Source organism: Candoia aspera, chromosome 1 (assembly GCF_035149785.1).
Source record: "Candoia aspera isolate rCanAsp1 chromosome 1, rCanAsp1.hap2, whole genome shotgun sequence".
Lineage (NCBI taxonomy): Eukaryota > Metazoa > Chordata > Lepidosauria > Squamata > Boidae > Candoia > Candoia aspera.
In genome coordinates, this window is record NC_086153.1 from 275720494 (window position 1) to 275739592 (window position 19099).

The 19099-nt window shown below is 39.7% G+C and overlaps 2 protein-coding genes across 3 annotated transcripts in view; one reads left to right on the forward strand and one right to left on the reverse strand.

The window, feature by feature from the left end:
- Positions 1-10604, forward strand: part of PLEKHD1 (pleckstrin homology and coiled-coil domain containing D1) — a 32236-nt gene extending 21632 nt beyond the window's left edge. The window contains exons 7-13 of one of the 2 annotated variants that reach the window (XM_063289816.1): positions 907-1001; positions 2170-2263; positions 3619-3797; positions 4153-4285; positions 5760-5904; positions 8375-8528; positions 9340-10604. In XM_063289816.1, the coding sequence (XP_063145886.1) occupies positions 907-1001; positions 2170-2263; positions 3619-3797; positions 4153-4285; positions 5760-5904; positions 8375-8528; positions 9340-9565 (1026 nt within the window). In that variant the 3' untranslated portion in view covers positions 9566-10604. The remainder of the gene's footprint in view (positions 1-906; positions 1002-2169; positions 2264-3618; positions 3798-4152; positions 4286-5759; positions 5905-8374; positions 8529-9339) is intronic. The other variant, XM_063289817.1, reaches the window with a different exon arrangement.
- Positions 1-19099, reverse strand: part of ERH (ERH mRNA splicing and mitosis factor) — a 78393-nt gene that overhangs the window by 52625 nt on the left and 6669 nt on the right. The gene's annotated exons all lie outside the window — the stretch shown is intronic.

Below are 19099 nucleotides of genomic sequence, written 5' to 3' on the forward strand. Positions count from 1 at the left end.
CCTGTCAGCTGCCTATTTTTCAACATGGCTTCAGTATTCCTTCTGAGCACCTAGGCCTGTGTTCAGAAATAGCCCAACTGAGAGGTCACAGATGTGGAGGAGAAGCTGCACTGGGCAGGAGCATTGGGAGTGCTCCCTCATGCTGTACCCCAGGTACCTCTCCATGCTCACTACCTGTTAGTTGGGCACCCTGACACACAGATAATCCCACCAGGTTGTTAACAGTGGGAGCCCAGGAGACAGGTGGTAGGGGAAGGCGGTCCTGGAATGGGATGACAGGCTGTGTCAGGCCCAGCCCAAGAGTCAGTGTATTCCGAACTCTGGTTCTTTATTGCTCTCACCATACAGACAGAATCTTGCTAGACTAAAGCTATCCTAACTAACCTAAGGGGAAATAACCTAGGAGACTCTAGGGCAGGGCTACTCTAACTCTCTTTGATTCTCTGCCAAGGCTCTCTAGACTGTGAGTCCTCTTATCTCCTTGGAATGTGCTCTCTCCTTCCTGAGTGGCAGCCTCAAAATCCACCACAGGCTGCTCCTTGAAGCCCAGGCAGCCACTGCTTTGAAATAGCCATTTCTTCTTTGAGGATCCAACAGCTACAAGGACTGATCACAGACCAAACCCCTAGTGATTATGCTGTGTGATGGGGAGTCATGTCATCCCAATGTTGAGAATGCAGTTATCTGTCTACTTTCTTAGCATACTTCTCCTCTTAGGACTGAGCTCTGTTAGATATGGTTGGAAAACTTTGAAGTAGATGCTGTCTTTCCTCCCCCATCATTTTTTTAAAAAAAAACTTCCCCAAGCACTTATATTTGTTACATAGCTGTGTAAATATTCAAACATTAACTAGAAAGCAAACTCTGCAGTCCTTTGAATTCTACATTTATTGTCTTTTTCTTAAGGCTCTGGAGCATCTCAACCAAGTATTGGAGGCAGAAAAGCAGCAGTTTGAAGAGGTAGTACAAGATCTTCGAGGGGAACAGGAGCAGATTAAACGGTATTGCCTCTTAGCCATCAATAGAACCAAATAATAGCTGAACCTAATGGTAATAAACATTAAATAATGCTAACTAGGCTGTGAGCCAAAGCTACACATCTTGAATTGTGAGTTGGCTGAGAAAATATTTTTCACATTTTGTACAAAATTACATTTTGAGGGAGTGCCATCTTCAGGAGAAATCAGTTCAATTTTGGACACTTCCACCCTATCAATGTTTTAACCTCCCTCCCTCATTCCACACAAAAATTTAAAACTCAGCCTTAATCAAACTTCTTCTGACCTCAAAACATCACGAACCAATGAGGCCTTGCCCTCTTTCAGTCCAGCTGACTAATGGGAGAGTACATGATACATGATCACACTTTGCTGCTGCAATCACTGGTTTGGGTAAGTTCTAAACAATGCAGGAATAGGATGTTGAACCTCTATGGAGGAAGGGGGGTATAAGAAATGGCTTGCCTGAGCCTAAATCCAGGATATGGAATGAGATGAGAATTCCTGCCAGTGGGAAAATGGACTGTCTACAAGACAGTATATTCATATATTGTGAACACCATACCTCCACTTGAAAAGGAACACAGACCTTCTTCTTCAGGTAAGACAGAGAAAGCAAAGGACAGGAAGTACTAGGCATTTGTTTCCCCCTTTCTTCTAAATACTGCACCACATCTATCTCATATCTTAAACCACCCTACTTTTAAGATACAGCAGCAGAAAATACATGTTGGTGCTTGCTGATATTATCATGAAATCATGAGCCCTGTCTGGAAAAAAAAATACACAGCCTGCAATTTTAGGATTGCATGCAGCCAGCTGACTTCATTTCCCCCCCCCCCCACCATCTGGAATTCTCTGAAATTGTGATGCCAACATTTGGTTGTGCGGTTTCTTGCCATTTTGAATTAAGAAATGCATTAAAACTGTAGCATAGGCCTTAAAATAGATTAGAGACAGTTTTAAAAACTAAAGCATTCAAGTATACCGTCAAAATTCTAAAAATAAAAAATAAATTTTCCCTCATTTCCATCTCTACCTTGCCTGTTGTGATCCTGAATGCCTCCTCTTTGATAGGTTAAGTGATCAAAAGGTTGCCCATCCTGTCTTGTATTACAACACAAAGGAGTTGAAAAATATGCTTCAATGGCCTTTGCATGTTATTTCACAGAGAGCTGGAAATGACTGCCCAGTCCCTCAAAGGGGTAGAAGAAGAAAAGAAAGGACTACAAAGTCTGACAGAAACATTACAGAAGACATTGGAAGTAGGTGTTTGACATGGCAGCCTTCAAGGCCTAGTAAATGGCCTCCTGAGAAATAACTAAACTGAAATTACAAATAAAAGCTGCAAAGAAATGTTGAGGTGCCAAGGACAGCTTTTTCAGGATTCCCATCAGCCATGCCCTCTTTCATTCCATCTCCCCATCCCAAATGAGAGCACCAGCAGTCTGGACCCACTGAGCATCCTTGTTAGGCGGTCTTCAGTGATCTCACCCCTTCATGTACACATGCTTTTAAGGATTCCTTCCTTCCGTCCATCCATCCATCCATCCATCCATCTTGTCATACTTCTATAACCCCAGCCTACTCTTTTGCATAAATGGTGCTCCTTTGGCTACATAGGCATTGGCACTTTAAAAAGTAGTTTGTACTGTATGAACTCCTACCTCCTAGAAATATTGGGCTTGTTCAGTGAAACAGGCATCCTGGTGTTTTGTCTCACATTGGCTTTTTACATGTGTTCAGTGCCTCACTGTTCTTGGTTTCTAAGCTAAAAGGGAGGGTAACAAAGGATGCAGCTCGTTAATACAAATTCTCCATTCCCTCCTCCTAATGGGAAATAAATCATCTCAAAGCCAAACCAATGCTTAGTTAAAATGAGGAAGTTGCCTGAAGTAGTTGTTTGGGGATGCTCTGTTGGTGATGGTTAAGAATTTCATTGTCATTGTCTTTTTACTATCAGGGATATAGATCTCTGGAGATTGTTTTGCCTGAGGTACGAAGATCATTTGGCTTAGTTTAGGAGTTGAGCTGCCCCTGGTTATTCACTTCATATTATCACATATATTAAGCCAGGCCCACCCAGCCTCTTTTCTCTGTTCCTTCATGTGTGCCTGTGGCAGAGATATAAAATGTAAAATGCTTCCTTCATTCATCTGGTATTTAATGTAAAATGATCCTCTGAAAGGTTCTCTTGAGGATAAGAACCCTGGCTTTCTTCTGTCTTGCAGATTTTCTCACAAAATTATTGCTTTCTTTTGTATTCAATGAACGTGATAGATTTTCTGCCTAATCTCACAATTTGGTATCTGTTTTTGGTATGGCATCTGCGATTTAACTTTACATGACAAGCAGAAAAGTCCCCATCTCATACCAGTATGAATGTATCATTCTAGATAAAAAAAACTAATCTGCTAAGTTTCTGCTTGATAAATTTTGTATTAAAGCATTGGCACCTTGCTAAGTCAGCTATGACAACTGTGCTTTTGACCATACAACTCTGTTGATGCAGCGTTTGCCTGAAGTGTTTTTTTCAAGGGTAACCAATCAAAGTCAGCCATGGGAAGGGGAAAAGAAAAAAACCCTGACCACTACTTAACTTGTCTGGGTTGACTCCAAGGAACTCTCCCTGGAAAAACAGAACATGCTGGAGAGGCTGGAAGAAGATGGAAGTCATTTGCAGCCCCAGAACAGCTCTTTGGAACAACCTGGTGCTACAGGGGATCTGCAGAGCAGCCTCCACCAGATTGAGGAGAAAATGCACCAGCTGCTGAAGGAGAAACTCCTAGCAGAGAAAAGGTGAGATGGGGAGAGACTTCCAGACCAAAAATATTGCCTTGCCTGACTGCTACACCTCAGGGAGCTGACTTTTCACATTTAGAGAGAAAGTAGAGACTCCACAGCCCTGGCTTATTCCTTCCTCTGGCCCATCAGTCCTTCCTATGGCTGTTGTTTTTATGTTTTCATGCTTTTATTTTTTTTTTTACAAAAAGCAGGAATGACAAGTGGAATTTGCAAGAAGAATCCTTTGTTCCCCATTGCAGTAGAAAGTCAACCTGGGTGTTGCAAGCTGGCAGCCCCACAAACTAAAGGCAAGAAGGAGAGAAATGAGATGAGAGGATCACTGAATGTTTTTTCCTGTGCTGCTTCATAGAATGAAGGAGAATGAAGAGCGCTCCCGAGCTCTGGAAGAAGAGAGGGAGTTCTATTCGTCCCAGTCACAGGCCTTACAGAATTCCCTATCTGAGCTGACAGCCGAGAAGCAGAAGACTGAGAGAGACCTCAAGGTATGGTAATACGGTTTCTGTTATAGTAGAGGTGGCCCCACTTCCTTTTTCAATTTCCAGAACTCCTTATGACTTCATTGATGAATTTCAGTTTCCTGTCATGTGGTCTCCACATGAAACAGGCTTAACGGAGATGAACAGTGACCCCCACCACCCTACCGCTAAAAAAAAAAAAGGAGAAGACCCTGAATATGCCCACATGCAAGACCTGATCCCCTGGTCCTACCAGTTTTCCAGTTCGTCCTTTCACTGAGCTCTTTGTCTCAGCAGAACAATTTCAGTGTGTCCTCTAGACAACAAAAGATTGCCCAGTCTGTGTTACAGGTCAGCCAACAATCTCATCTCCCCTTTTTCTACTGCTGAATGATGGAAAATAAAATGATAACATCAAGAGAAGGGAACTGGAGCAACCCAGGGCAATGTACCAATTGTTACAAAGAAGATGCAGCCTCACTCAGAATTGCCACATATTTTGTGTAATTGCTAGTAGCAAGGTAAAAAAGTAATGTGTGGTCTGTTGTGAGGAATGAATGCTTGAGAAAAGAAATCAAACAGCTGTGTATAACAGTAAGCTTCTGCCCACTTGGTTATCTAGAAGTCAGAGATGAATATGTCAGGAGACACATACAAGTTGCATGCATTGGGAATGAGGTATGCATTAAAGAAATGAGAATGGCAAAACTAGAAGAGGTCAGTCAAGAGTGACATCTTATGAACTGAATAAAAAAGTGAATAGCGAAGAGGTACATTGAACTGATTTGGTCATATAGGGAGAATGAATGAGGATTGAATTGCAAAACATATATGAAGGAAGAGTGAATAGGTCAAGAGGAACTAGAAGATCAAGAAAGTTGAAGTGGGGTGGAGTTGATGAGATCCTCAGAAAGAGAGGTGAGAAGTTTCAAAAACAAATGGCAATGTATGCAACAATGTAAGCATGTGGTAGAAGTACGGATGATTTGTGAGATTAGAAAGCTATGGAAATATATAATGAATGGTTTTGGTGTGAACTAGATTTAGCAATGTTTCCTTTTTTCTCTTTCCTTTGAATTTTTGTTTGTCCTCTTCTTACTATTCAATATTTTCCACTGACTTTAACACTGGAGATGTTCTTTCAACCCAATCAAATGTCATTTGAGCAATCCCAACAAGAAAACGCAACAGTTAAGAATGTGTATGTTCAACTCTGCAGCGTTACTTGTGGTTTTTCCCTCAGGTAACAACACCCCCCCCAAAAAAATCTTATTTGGTGCAATAGTTCAATGGGTTAGGCTAACACCATTTCAAAATACTTTTCCTATCTGATTTTTACTTGTCAGTTGGGAGTGGGAGACTATAAACATGCCTCTAGGAGAGGACAGCCCATACAGAAAAATGAAAGAAAGGAGCACATTTCTTGCTTCTGTTTGCAATCTGCTTTTGTATTTCTTTTTCTGGACTTTTGGGGGGACTGCCTCCTTTCCTTCCGGCTCAGGCAGAAGTGAAGGTGCGCATGGACCTGGAGAAACGCTTGCAGGAGGCCGAAGAGGCCCTGCAGAGCCTTGAACAAGGCTTGAACTGCAAGCATCGCAACAAAGAGAAGGAGGAAAAAATGAAAGCTGATGTCAGCAATCTGAAAAGTAAGTGGACCTTCCCCACTGCTGCTAAGTAGCCTCTACAATAAAGCTACCACCTCAAAGAAGTATCACCTTGGAGGTGCCTCCAGCCGGAAGTATCAGCCAGTGAGCCAGCTAGTCCTTGCATGACAGTGAGTTGCGAATCTGCTTAGTCCTCAGGACTGTTGCAGTGGCACTTCTGACACTCTAAAAACATCGCAATGTAAGCTAACAAAGTCTAGGAGGGAAAAAAAATATATCATCATGGGTGAACTTCCTGAAAGAGGGTCAAACTAAATAAGCATGAAATTTAGTTATATTGCATCTCCATGCTTTTTTTTTTTAATGTAACCTCAGCAGGTGGTAGCTGGGTTGAGAGGCTAAGCAAGCAGTACTTGAATCAGAGACCACAAGGGAATCCCAGGGCTATAGACTAGACCAGTGTTTCTCATTCTCAGTAACTTTAAGATGTGTGGACTTCAACTCCCAGAAACCCCCCCCCCCAGCATCTGGCTGGAGAATTCTGGGAGTTGAAGTCCACACATATTAAAGTTGCTGAGGTTGAGAAACACTGGACTAAACTATAGAGCATCCCACAAGAAAACATTAGCAAACCACTTCCATATTGCTCCTAAGAAAACTGTATAGATGTGTCCATAAAGTCACCAGCAGTGAAACTTGGGGACTTTATCTTTTTAAAAGATGAGCAGCAGCTGCTGACAGAGGTGTGTGATGATGATTAGAATTGGAACAGGCAGGAATGGATAATCCAACCCTCTCATCAGTGCCAAGATACAAAGGCACAGCTAATATAATGTCTGATTTGCCCCCAATAATAATTTTTGTTTGCCTGAGTTTGCATTCCTAGGTGTGGGGAAATTATTTATCTAGTCAGAAGTAGCATAATTTCTTCTTGGTTTATTTTGGGGGTAATTATACTTTAGAAACTTGCTGCCACCACCCCAAAATGATAACATTCTTCTGTTGATGGGATCACTTCTCTACAGGTTCTTTTTTTCTGGTAATATGGTATCCTAGGCAGGGGTGGTATTACATCCTGTCTCTTGTTTACTGAGAAGACCAGTTGATTATGAAAAATTAAAACTTTATTTAATAATAATATTCTCTGAACACATAGTATAGGATACTAAGTTCTTTCTATTCAGAAGTACATCAGCAAAACTCTTCCTGTGTGCTTAATTACGGAATGATTGTCACACTTCTATAAGTTTCGAATTACACTAAGCTTGGAATTATTTGATTATGAGCCATCAAGGGTCTCAGTGACCATGTAGATTTTCTTCAGGACAATCTGTCCCCAACTTGGTCCTTTGGGTTTTCAGTGGTGCACTCATCAATTACAGCAGCGGGTAATTGGGTGCACTACTGGAAGAAGTGAAGGACCAGGATGGGGACAGATCGTCCAGGAGAAAATCTATCTATGTGATTGCTAAGAGCTGACACCAACCTGATGGCACATAATCAATTCAAAATCAAGCAAGCTTTGAAAGCTCCTCCACCACTACCCAAATTACCTTGAGAGAATAAAATAAGCACAAGGTTAGAAATAAAACTGAAGTGGCTTATTTCCTGCTCTGGGGAACATGTCCCAGAAATCTCTTAAGAGGCAGTTAGCAAGCAGCAGGCAAGCTTTAGATGGGAAAAGCTTTCAAAAATGCCTCAATTGTCCCCCCCCCCCTCAGTATTTGTTGTGAGCATGGTTTTTAAATAAACAAAATATCATTGACTATAAAGCTGTAAGTACCATAATAGTTTGCTTTTGAACTGTGGTGTTGGAGGAAAATTCTGAGAGTGCCTTGGACTGCAAGAAGATCAAACCAGTCCATCCTCCAGGAAATAAAGCCAGACTGCTCACTTGAGGGAATGATATTAAAGGCAAAACTGAAATACTTTGGCCACATAATGAGAAGACAGGACACCCTGGAGAAGATGCTGATGCTAGGGAGAGTGGAAGGCAAAAGGAAGAGGGGCCGACCAAAGGCAAGATGGATGGATGATATTCTAGAGGTGACGGACTTGTCCCTGGGGGAGCTGGGGGTGTCGACGACCGACAGGAAGCTCTGGCGTGGGCTGGTCCATGAAGTCACGAAGAGTCGGAAGCGACTAAACGAATAAACAACAACCATAATAGTTAATATTTTTGCCTTAAATTGTTTCAAAGGAGAAAGAGTAATGCTTTATGAAAATATTTTGCGTAGTCAGACTAAAAAGCAAAATTTAGAAATGTCAGAATTGAAATGCTAAGATGTAAGCTTATTTGTACTGTATGTCTTCATCTTCAGAATGTTGTATGGAGCATTCCCAACTAGATGTCCTCCAAATAAGGTGGTCTTGAAATCCCATAGTCTTCTTGCTAATATGGTCATTTATTGTAATCCTGGGAGGTCCTAGAAGCATGGAGAGGCCCAGGTTGAGAAAGAATGGTCTATGGCTAAGATTTACTCCATCTACCCTGTCTCTGATCAACCTGTAGAATTCTTTGAAGAGTGTATCCGGAATGCTGAATTAGAAGCCAAGATGCCAGTAATTATGAAAAATTCTGTGTACCTCCACAAGGCTGCCACTCGCAGGATAAAAAGTTGCCGATTTCATCGTAGGAGATACAGCAATTCGTGGAATAACTGTAGGTACTACTTGTCCCAGTTCTTTTATAGCTGATGGGTAATTCAGGGTTTGGGACAGGACCATCTTCTAATAAAGTACAAAACTGTAGCCACTTTGGTGCAAAGACTGAGATCAGCTTTAATTCTTCTTTCCCATAGTGATAATCTTGAAGAGGTAATAAAGCATTCATTGATTGACAAGATTCTCCACATAAATGAAAGCTCTAAATCTGCTACTGTACTTTATTGGCTTAATGTGAAGCTGATGTCTGGGGACAAAATCAACCCCATATTGAATATGCTGGTGATGTCCACATATTAGGGGATGTCCTTATGGATGGTCAATTGACCTTTGTCCTTTTGTCTTAGCTCTGAACTTTGTCAGCCTCCCCCAGTCCGATACCCTCTGGATGCATCGGCTATAACTTGCATGGCTGCTAGAAATTCTGAGTTATAATCCAACCCATCTGGAGGATAGCTAATTGGGAAAGGCTCACATGGTATTCTGTGATGCCTCCGTTATTTCTATTAAACAGTACCTTTGGTGACCTTCACCTTTCTTCCTCATTGGTTGGAACTTCAATAGCTACTTAGTTGAATGGCCTGATAACCCTAATTTTACCTCCTGTTCCCACAACACTGGCCTTTTCTTATTCCCAGGCCTGAATTACACAGACTTATCCAACTGTTTTCCAGAGTGCAAAATGTCCACCAACCACAAAACATAAATAAGAGGAAAGACCAATGTATCTTTATGCCACAAGTCTTTATTTCACCCTGGAAGGATTACAAATGAGGAAAGTTTCCTAGTGTTGTATACCATTCTTGTTTTCAGTGCGGCAATCACAGTCATTCATGTACTCAGAAGCAGAAAACATAGAAGAGCTGAAGCAAGCTGCCAAGAGGCTAAGCCAGGACCAGCACTTCCGGGAAACCATCTATCAAATCATGGTGTCGCATCAGGACTCCTCCTCAGGCAACAAAAAGTGAATCTTTGCCCACTCTGCTGTCAGGGAAGGTCTAGACTCAGCTTCTCATTTCACCCACAAGAGACAAATTGATTTGCCTAGATGCAGAAGTATGATAGCAGTGCCAATTTCAGGAGGTAGTGAACAAAACACTTTTCATTGTGGAGTGTTGCAGTTGGACCATTATTCTCAATCAGAGGTTTCCGTGTAGCTTGCTGTAACTGTTTGGCTGTCCATTCCTGTCATATTAACTGACTCCGCTTTCCTCTCAACTTCCTTTATCAAGATCCATGGTTTAGAAAATGCCCGGCCAGTCCTTTCCTACCAGGAAGAAATACATGTACAAAAGAGGTGCATCAAGTGATAAGCCCAAGGAGTAAATCATCTATAAAGGGAAAGATACTGCAACCTGCTTTTATATATTTCTGATTGGAGGCCAATGAAGGCTAAAATTCTCCTTGCTTTATGTGCAGACAGTTCTCCAAATATTCAGATAGCCAATTACTGGACAATTTCTGTATTCACTATAGTTTGGTGGCAAGAAACATCATACTTCTAATATTGTCTTCCAGGTTCAGATGTCACAAGGAGCTCTGGTTAGATGAAGTACCACTGGGTACTTTAGAATGTTTAGAATATGATCCCAACCTGGAAACATCCAGATCACTAGATCTTTAACTGATCTGTTTAAGTGTTTTGGGCAAACCAAGCCTACATGACATTTTTGAGCTATTTAAAATAATAGTATAACCTTGTAGCTTTCCCAGGGCAGCTTCTTGGAAACCAGTGGTACAACTGTTTTATTTCGTGCCTAAAATCAGGCTGCTTCTCCCTGTGGGCCTTTCCTTCAATGCACACAAACAGCCAAACTACTGAACTCAGATCACACACTGGCTGTTAAACTGATGTGCAGGTCATAACGTGTTGAAATAGCCACGAACCACATGTTACGCTAGCCTAAAGCCTGGATAGACATTCTCTTCATTTGATGCAATAGAAGGGTTTTCCCTTAAAAGGATCTTCCGCTTTTCATTAGCCATTTTTTCCAAACAGAATAAACCTAAGTGGGTGTAAGGGTAGAGAACCCTGTGAAAAAAAGGCAAGAATACTTGCCTTTCCCAGGGAAGTTTCCCAGAATTTCTGTTAGCTATTAACATAGGAAGATAGAGGAAGGCTAAGTCAAATGTAACTAAGGAACATTTGCTCCCTCTAGTGGAACCCAATAACAATGCAGATTCTAGCTATTGCTGATTAATAAGAGGCTCCCCCCCCCACTCAAAACATCTGTGAAAAACAAGTAATGCCATCATTAATGGACAAGAAGTCAGCAGAGGAAGTACTTTTCTTTTGCTTTCATCTTAGATATGTCCAATGGGCTACTAGAGATATTTTCATGGGTGTAGCTGGTGTTGTATAATACTATATCTTAGAAAATGAGTTGAGTGTCTGTCTATACAAGGAAGGCAGTTAAATATATTTCTTGAAACAGCTCCACAGTGCTACTATTGCTATTGATTGGCTGAAGCATCTGTACAGATGACCAAAAAAATTAGTTCAGCAAGACTTCTATCATCCTAAGAGAGGACTGTTGGTAAGATATCAAACAGGATGAGCATGGAGTTGTGAAGTTGAGCATACCTCTTTGTAGAGCACTCAACGAAATGTGTATAGTGTTTTCAGCCTTGAATTGCCTTTCTTAATGCTAGGATCCTTACAGAATTTAGCATTTCATCTGAACACCTCTTTTAGAGGACTAATTCAGACTGAATGTCAAACCATGATTTGGAATTACTTAGATAAGCGTGTGTGCCTTTAACCTCTTTTTTCTCCTTCCCTCTTATACTTCTGATCCTCCTTTATGGTTTGCAATTGCTTTGATGAAATGCTTAGAAAGTGTACTTTTGTAAGCTGGTGCTCTGTGAAATGTAGTGATGAGGCTCAAAATATTTGCTTATGACAAAGAATACAGTGGTGGATATGAAAATGCTTCTGTGTGACTGGTATTGTTTTGCATTTAATATTGAATTCCATTGCCCCTTCCATGTGGCGATCATATCATATGTGACTTACACACAATCAAACAGAAAGATTGTTCTAGAGCGCCCACAGTGTATATTTGAACATCTCAGCTAAACCATGGAATCACCAAACAGATAACATAGCTAATCAGTGGAAGAGGGAATTGATGCATTTTTTAAGGAGGGGAAGCATGTGAGAGAACCCACTGATACACAATCCAAAAGGATGAATTATGTTTGGAGTTGGCCTGTGAAATATGAACAGCACCATGATCATTTTGGAGACATTCTGTGCATTTAATTTTCAGGCTACATTAGAGACACATAGTCCTCTTGAGTTTGGATTTATTCATTTCAGTCTGCCAATTGCCTAAAGAGCTGATGAAAAACTAAGCACCATATCTAGATTTGAGTTGTAGCATTTCCATTCTTAACATTTGTGGCTGACAGAAGTTGACAACTCAATAGTGGCTTCAAATAAAGAGTAACAGAATTATTTAATATCAATCTAACAGAGGTGTACTCAGGACACAGCTATTTAAGTTCTTCCCTATGCAGCATTATTTATGTAACAAAATAATCTAATGGTATTGCCAAGAACTAGAATGATATAATACTGATATTGATTCAGGTATATATCCCACCACTTCTCTTCCTCTACACACTTACAGTTTCATAAAATCAGCCAACACCACTCTGCCATTGCTATCAATTTTCCATTATCCTTTCAAAAATTGCATTATGAAAAGGCAAAAGATTTATACAATCTGAAGAGAAACCAGAGCATTGTGAATTATTTTTTTCTCATGCAGTATTTCCATTAAGGTTTATTTCTGAAAAGCTATAATTAGGTATGTGTATAGACAAATTGAAATTCTGATAATACACCATTATTTTCATGAATATTTATCTGACATGGCTAGCACAATGTACTTATACCATGCACTGAATTTTGATTGCAAGGTGACATGTTAAGCAAAGTAATGCATTACTGTTTGGAAAAACTAAACTCAAAGTCTTGGTTTTGAAAAAAAAGATGTTATACAAATAAATTAGGCTTCCCCATTGTCCTATCAGCATCCTGATATCAGAGATATATCAAGGCAAACTATGGGAGTTGTGAGTTAAGCAACTCTCTGAAACCATTTTCATAAGATCTTCTAATACTGACAAGCCGTATATCCCAGCTGAGTCTCTACTTCACTTTGACCCCAATCAGTCCTCACCTATATGGAACACAGTACAGTATTGCTTGTTAGCAAAACTGATGCTCTGCATGTACACAACCCAAGTTCAATTATAGCTTCCTCATTTAAGAGTCTGGTATAGTGGGACAAAGCAAGACCTGTTGAGAGCAAGATAATACTAGTTGGGTTCCCACATGTGTGCTAATCACACATAATATGACTTGGGTTTTGGCTTAGCATAATATGTGAACCCAGCCATGAAGAAGATGTATCTAATTATCTGACTCACTAAGTCTGATAAGAGACCCTCATGTATTCATGTATTCCAAGAATACCACCCCACAAGCACAATATAGCAAAAATCTCTGAACTAGAAAAGTTTCATGATTCTATAGAATGAGGAAAAGAGCTTTCACTGGTTTTCTTCTAAATCTCAAATGAGTAACCCATGGCTTTCCAAATCTTACTGAAATACTACACTAGAATCCCTTATGGACAACATTGGCTAGGGCTGCTGGGACTTGAAGTTCTGCAACCTCTAAACAGTTGCTTGTGTAAATACATTCCATCAATGTTAGAAGCAACATTTTAAGACATGAAGTACCACTCAGCTACCTTAGTCACTGTTACAGAAAAACTGGTAGAAAAGAAATGAAGCTGCCCTCAGGACAAGGAATCAAGGTTGGACAAAATTAACAGTCATGAAGCAGTGTTATATTGTGCTTGCTCAAGTACCTTGGCTGTCTTCCTGCCACAGGGAAGAAACAATACTGTGTGCAACTTCAAATGGAAATGTAGAGAGGCACAATGGGCAGGAACAAAGCAGGAGATGAAAATTCAAAATACCTTTTTTTAATAAGAACTTTATTATATTATATTACATTATATTTCAAAGTATAGTTAAAATACAAAACAGAGAGAACAGTAAAGATAGAAGATAGGACTAAAAGAAAAAAGACAAAAACTATAAAAGTGAGAATAAATAGAAAATAGAAACAGAAGGTGGCTTCCTACTACCTCCAATACAGATATAATTACAATTTTAAAAAAGTAATCTCTTACCACTAATTAATCCATATTAACATTATTTCTATCAAAACAAACCATCTAATCATTAAAACCCACAATCAAAACTTCATTTTTTTCCAACACAAGCAAGTAATCTAAAAGAGGTTGTCATAAAGAGACAAATCTAGAAACAGCATTATCTCTTATTAAAGCTGTTAACTTCACCATGAAAATTCAAAATATCTTTGAGATCTGTCAACTAAGGCTATTTCTACTGGGACATGATTCATTGGTGGCCAGATTTAGGCACAGAACTGCAAGAACCAAAGAAGAGTTTTGCTGGTTTAAATGTAGCTCAAAGTTGAAATAAGCTTTAGGTTTGATTTTTTTTTCACTCAGACCACAAATGAAAGGAAAAGAACTGTAACAGATGAGACTCTTGCAAAGATCTGTTCAAGGCCATGAAGAACACAAAGAGTTGTACAGAAAACAGAAGATTTGTTCTGGAGAGATTATGCCAACTGGGATCCCGCATCCAGCCATGATCTCCCTTGCAAAAGCTGTCTCACCATGGCTCTCACAGGAAGTGTTTTCTATTGCTTGCCATATTTCTTCAGATATTCCATCAGTTCCTGTAGCCTTCCAACATGGTAATGCCTGGAGTGTTGATCTAACTTCATCTTCTATAACTAAGATATCTTTTAAGGTAGCTTGAATGTTGACACCTCTACTATACAGAATTTCAGTATATTCCTTCCATCTTCATTTGATCTTCTCTGAATCAGTTACTATCTGTCCATTGGCATCCTTTAACATATCATTTCAAGGTTGGAGCCTTCTTCTGAGTTTGGAGATCTTTGGGAAGATTTTCCTTGTTTCTCTGAGTCTGTTTCCATCTTTGATGTCTTTATAGATGTTATTAAGATACTGCTTCTTGTCTCTTCTAACAGTTCTCTGAAATCCTTCATTAAGATCCTTCCTGAGATCTTTGTCTTTCCAAGCCTTGGTTTCTCTTCTCCTCTTGGCAATTTCCACCATTTGTTCTGATATCCTGTTCAGATTCTTCTGTTTCTTGGTCTTTGGCAGTCCCTTTTCACATTCATCCTTAACTGTTATTTCATTCCACAGTTCCTCTGGTTCCTTATCAATGAGGTTGAGGACTTTAATGCAATTCCTAACATTCATCTTGAAAATGGTGGCAATATGTTCAAGATTATATTATACTGTGGAAACTGATTAGCTTTGTTCTGCTGCTTTAGCTTGACTTAGAACTTGCACATGAGCAGTTTGTGATTTAGTCAGCCCCTGGCCTGTAATAATTGAGCTTTTTCACCTCCTTGTACCAATAATATAATCAAACTGATTTCTGTGTACCCAGTCTGATGATGTCCATGATATCAGATACCATTTTGGTTAAGACAGCGTTAACGATGAATAAAAAATTGGAGTGATAAAATTATAAGTAATTTTTCTGCTACATTTCTGTTTCTGTGTCCAACTATATTTTCCTCCTTACTATTTTCAACTTTGGCATTCCACTCTCCAGTCACAAGCAGCACATCTTGCTTGCATGTTCAGTCCATTTAAGTTTGAACTTGACCGTGAAACTCATCTACCTCCTCTTTTCCTGAGTCAGTGTTTCAAGCATAAACTTGGATAGCTATCATATTGAAAGGTTGGCCATGAAGTCTAATGGAAAACTATATAACTTAAATAAAAATAAAATGTTGCTGCTGAACACCTGCAAACACAAAACAGATCACTCTTTTTTCTTTTTCTTTTAGTTTGGATACCTGTTTTGTCTTTTTATTTAAAAAAAATCCTGTTCTGCACTATTTAATAACAGCTTACAAGCAAGTGATGTTTCTACGCTTTATATCAGTGTGTGAAAGTAGTAATTGATCTATCTATTAGATAGCATATAGCAGCACTAGAGAATATGTGTCAGAGACTAACCTTCCCAGTTAATGGCAGGATTCTCATAAGTATATAGCAACATTGTTCAAAGGAAGAATTCCATAAGCTGCTGGAAGGTTTTAAAATGACTTTTTAAATACTCAAGTCTGTACAAACCAGCAGCTTTTGTCCATGTTATATTGACCCAGCTAACTTATAAGGAAAAAGTTATCTATTTTTCTTGCGTGTTCAAAGGGGTTGTGAGGGAACATTAAATAGCAATAAAAGATCATATATTGTACAACCATTAAGGGTTTGTGTGCTAGAGTGAATTTGATTTAGAACACAATACAGGACTATTGGGAGGGATGCGGGTAACAAGAACTGGATGAATACATTTGGATAAAAGGGATAACTCTTGGGTTACCATAGCAACAATGCCAACAGCCTTACTATAAAGGCATCAAGCTTTTGAAAAGCTGAGCAGGAAGGCTTCATGTGTTGATATATTAATCTCTCAGTTATCACCTTTCCCGGTTTGTATCGCATGGACTGTTTTTGTCTTGTACACCACCCAGACTCGCTGAGTTGGGAGGCCTATACATTTGATTTATTTATGTAACAAATAAATAAATAAATACATGTCTGGAAGTAAATCCTGCTGAAATAAAATAGCAATATAATTTACTTTTGAATATATAAATATCACTATTTATTTTGGGGGTATGGAATGACTTCTTCCAAGAAGAAAAAAATAGAAGAACAGCAAGGGGCAAACATGCTGTACAGACATGTTCTGCGTCCACCTTTTAAGCTTTTGTTTGTTTTAACCACAATATTTAAACAAGCCATAGTGGTCTGGGTTGCTCACAATGCTAAGCCACAATGCTAACTATGGTCTGCATACCATAATGTCTGTGTTCACACCCACAACTAAACCCAACCCAACCATATTATAGACCACAGCTCCCAGCATAGCCAGTCTGGGAATGATGACAGCTACAAGCCAATGCATCTGGAGATGTCTAGATCGGGGAAGGCCGTATTAAATGAAGCTCCAGGGCAGGCAGCGGCACCATCTGTTCTTCTTTGTTACCTTGCCAGACTATTTGAAAGTGGCTCAGAACAGCTGCTCTCAGAAGCCTTTGTGGGACCCCAAGGGGCAATAAATTGAAGCAGGACAGAAGAGCAGCATTTGCTCTTTGTTCACCCCTTTCCTTTCCCACCTCCTCCAGAATGGACATTAAATGGGATGGCAGCATATTTACTTCTGTTTGAGCAAGATGTATTCCTTTTCCTATTGCTATTTGAGGAGGTATTCATCACACACCTGCACTGCTGGATACAAGCAGGGGTTTTTAAGAAGTAAGGATGGTGCAAACCCTGATTTACTGGAACATAGGATATAAATAATAATTGCCTTTCCTTGAACCCAGCTTTGGACAAACTCAACATTTGCATTAAGTAATGCATAACCTTTCTGTGCTATACTGCATTAGATTACAAATATACACTTGGGATTAAACTAAAGTTTGGGTTGATCAGTTTAATCAGCAAATGAAATGCAGCCTCTCCTTTGACATTCAGCATACCCCTCTCCCCTTGGAAATGTTGCTCAAAGTGCTCTGTCTTGGAGATCTCTTTAAGTTGCAATAGTCTTCTTTGTAGCTCATACATAAGATTTTCCCTCTTGCCTTTCTACTCTCAAACTCCCCACATCTTTTCAGCCCTCTGCCTCTTCTATCCATTATACCTTCTCAACCATTCCTTCTTTTTTCAGCCTGCCTTGGTCTCCTTTCTTAGCCGGAAGATATCAGAGCAAAGTCACTCTGACGTGATCATTGCATGTTGCAAAAGGGGTGGAGCAGATACTGGATGCAAGGGTTACAGCTATACTGGAGAACGTAAGAACTGTGTTCTTATGCTTTCCTGCTAAAAGTGCTCACTCCTGGCATTCCATCTGTTTGGACAGACAAGTGTTTGTGTCTGAAGTTTTAAGGTTAGAAATTAGGCATGTTGCGTCCTTCAGATCCTAAACCCCAAAAGTTCTTTGGAGTGGGTGTAGGCCAACACACCACATTGCACAATCTCAGAAAAACACATTTAAGATTAGGAGGATTCAGCAGAGCATACATGCCTGGTCCAAAGCACCTTGTCACACACTGTTGGCATCTCCTTAACTCAAATATGTATTTTCCTGGTATGGTGAAAGCCCAGGAAAAGATGCAACTTCTTTAAAGGGATGCTGACATGTGCAGTGAGCTTGCTCATACCCATCTCAAGCTCCTCTTCATTTTTGTATTCAAAGCCAGCATGTTCCTCTCAGGGAATCATTAGAGTTTTAGGGAATAAATGTTAGCAGTGCTCAAATTCTCATATACATTGGGAAGAAGACTACACTGATATCTTATTTATATGCAAACATTTCTGTTATTCCTGTTTCTGTTGCCAATAGTCTTTCTCATGTGTGCCTGCTATAAAAGTGGCATAAGTCCAGATAATAATTTCATCCATCTGAATTATGGCCTGCATATGTGGGGTTCATATACAGGATCTGGCATGCTGTGATTTAGTGCCAAATTGTACCATATTATAACCTCTATAATAACAATATGCAGTGCCTGCTGTCTTCATGACCATTTGAAAATTAAAACCCCTCCTACTGAAAGCAGTGAAAAATAAACCCATAGAGGCAGAATTGTAATGTTTAGAAATTCTAAAATTCTGGTGTTTAATTTTCCTGGTTAAAAAAGATGTATTCACAGGTGTACAAAATACCTGCCTACCTACCCTTAACAGGGATAGAGGGAGGAAATATTAGTATCATCGCTGTTACTAATCCCCGCTACCCCAAATTTATGGAAGCAAAGCACCATTGAACTTTCATGTTTTGGGGAAAGCAAATAAAACATTAACGACTAAAGTAAAATGTTGGGATGGCCCATGAAATTGCTGTAGGAAACCATGTTAAAAAAAATCATCTGGAAGCAGCCTTAATCTATGCTAATCTCAAAATAATTATCTGTGTTTCTTCTTTTACCAAGAAGAGCGAGACTTACTGTTTGGTTATTAAACATGGTCTTTTTCCTGTCTGAAGCATTATCCCTCAAGGCATAATGACAAAGACACTTCCCGCCAAAATTAGTGTGTATGGGCATCAAATTGGTAAAAATTGTTGAAAGCAAAGGAGCTTATGTCTCCAGTTCTGCATATGAATACTTAGCATAAACAGCTTCCAGAGCAATGATTAAGCCAGAAACCATAAGAACATCCCTCCCTTCCTGTCAGATAGGGAATGTTTAGCCTCACAACACCTGGTAGTGCAAGACACTATTATCTATCGAAGCGAATATTGCCTAGTCTGGCAATGAAACATCTGCAAGGAAACAACAAGGCTCAGAGAGCACCAAGGACTCCACAGTATTATCTGTCAGAAACAGAGCTCAAAGAAGATTTGCTTTGTAATTAAACCGCAAATGAGGCAATCTTTTCTGTACCTTTAGTCATCTCTCTTAACA